This window comes from Polistes canadensis, unplaced genomic scaffold (genome assembly GCF_001313835.1).
Source record: "Polistes canadensis isolate GaletaPanama2010 unplaced genomic scaffold, ASM131383v1 scaffold_2081, whole genome shotgun sequence".
NCBI lineage: Eukaryota > Metazoa > Arthropoda > Insecta > Hymenoptera > Vespidae > Polistes > Polistes canadensis.
The window spans coordinates 269-1,890 of NW_014571618.1; the positions used below are offsets into that span (position 1 = coordinate 269).

At 45.0% G+C, this 1,622-nt stretch overlaps 1 protein-coding gene across 1 annotated transcript; it reads right to left on the reverse strand.

Annotated features, from left to right (window-relative positions):
- Positions 1-879: 879 nt before the first annotated feature.
- Positions 880-1,563, reverse strand: LOC106792937 (the record flags this gene model as incomplete). Its single annotated transcript, XM_014759469.1, has 1 exon — positions 880-1,563. A coding segment is annotated over one exon (684 nt), but the record flags the coding sequence as incomplete, so codon positions are not given.
- Positions 1,564-1,622: the final 59 nt, after the last annotated feature.

Consider the following 1,622-nt stretch of genomic DNA (forward strand, 5'->3'; position numbering starts at 1 on the left):
CTGCAGTTGTAGAATTCTAAAAGTTATTTGCTGGATTTTATTGAACGTACCTGTTCGAGGATTCAAGGAAATTGATAAATATGAATGAAATGCTCTAAGAAAAGACAAGGAGATGGGCGAGATAGGCTAGTGGACTGTATAGGTGAAGAATTTACTGGTAGAATGATGTGTAACATGATTTAATTACCAAATTTTAACAGAAAGTAATAGAGATGGCGAAAGTATAATATATTTTATACAAACAGTAATAGATCAGCGACGCCACGTGTTCCGGAAATCACGCTACGTGTACCGGAAGTACGTAGCACGAGAAGCGTTTAGTGAGAGAAAGTCAAAAGAGATGAAATAGATGAGAAGAAGCGTGATAAGAGATGAGATGGAACGGTGATAGAAAGAATAAGGAGAGGGTCTAGTTGAGGAGAAAACGAGATGATAGACTATGAGATGATTCACAAATTTTCAGAGAGTGTAAAAGATACGTCCGCACTGTTTCACTTCGTAAGAGAATGTGTTGGACCACGCCACTTTTCGGTTCGATTRGAGGAGCAGAGCGGAAGTGGAGAAAAGACAATACACCAATTAGCGAGTTCCACGCTAGGAAGAGATGACAAACGATCAATAGGAAAGTAACACGCAGAGGATGACGTCACAGGGGACCAATGACCTATTGACACGTTAAGTGGCGTGATTTACTGATCAATAAGAACAATCGATATGTCTTTTTCTTAGCGACAACAGACGGCGTCCTAATCATGCTAGCCGAGAGGTGCTGCTATCTAGTCTAAAGGGCGCAATTGTCGAACATTCTCCCCCCCCCAATTCTCGAGCGTGATTCGAGAATTTGACTTAGAAAGATGTGCTGAACCGCGGAGAAAATTATTATTCCTTGTGCGGTTGGAGAGGCAATGGTGCGAGCTTGACGATAGGTCTGGTGATAGTGCTGGTGGTCGTTTTCAGTGTGATAACCCTGCAGAGACCGTCCTTTCCTGGGTGTAGCTGGATCACCCTGGCGAGAGGCCATTTTGACGGAGGAAGTCGTTGGTCGGTAACGAGGACAAGAAACCCTTCCTTAATGTCGTTCTGCGATGTCTGCCCTTTGGATGTGGTCTGATGCGCTTGCAGGCATTCCGTCGAACACCTTCTCCAAAATTGCTGGAAGCGCTCTTGAATCTGCTGGAAAATAGATAACCTGGAATCTGAGATGTCTGTTAGAAAAGGCTCGGGGATAGTTGTTAATGCTTCCCCTCTGATGAAATGCCCTAGTGTTAATGCTCTGATGTCATCAGGGTCTTCCGAGAGAGAGCTGAGAGGTCTAGAGTTGAGAACCGCCTCAACTTGAGCTAAGAACGTGGAGAAGTCTTTGAACGTTAGCAACGTATCCGAGATGGTTCGTTGTAGATAATACTTGATTGATTTTACCGCCGCCTCCCATTTTCCGCCCATATGCGGTGCCGCTGGAGGGTTGAAGATCCACTTAGTGCCGTCATTAGCGAAAAGTCTCTGGATCTTAAGGGATTCCTTCGTTGCAGCTGAGAGTAGCTCCTTAAGCTGCTTATTTGCTCCCTGGAAGTTGGTACCACAGTCGCTTCTGAGCGTTTTTGGAATGCCCCTACGGCTGGTCA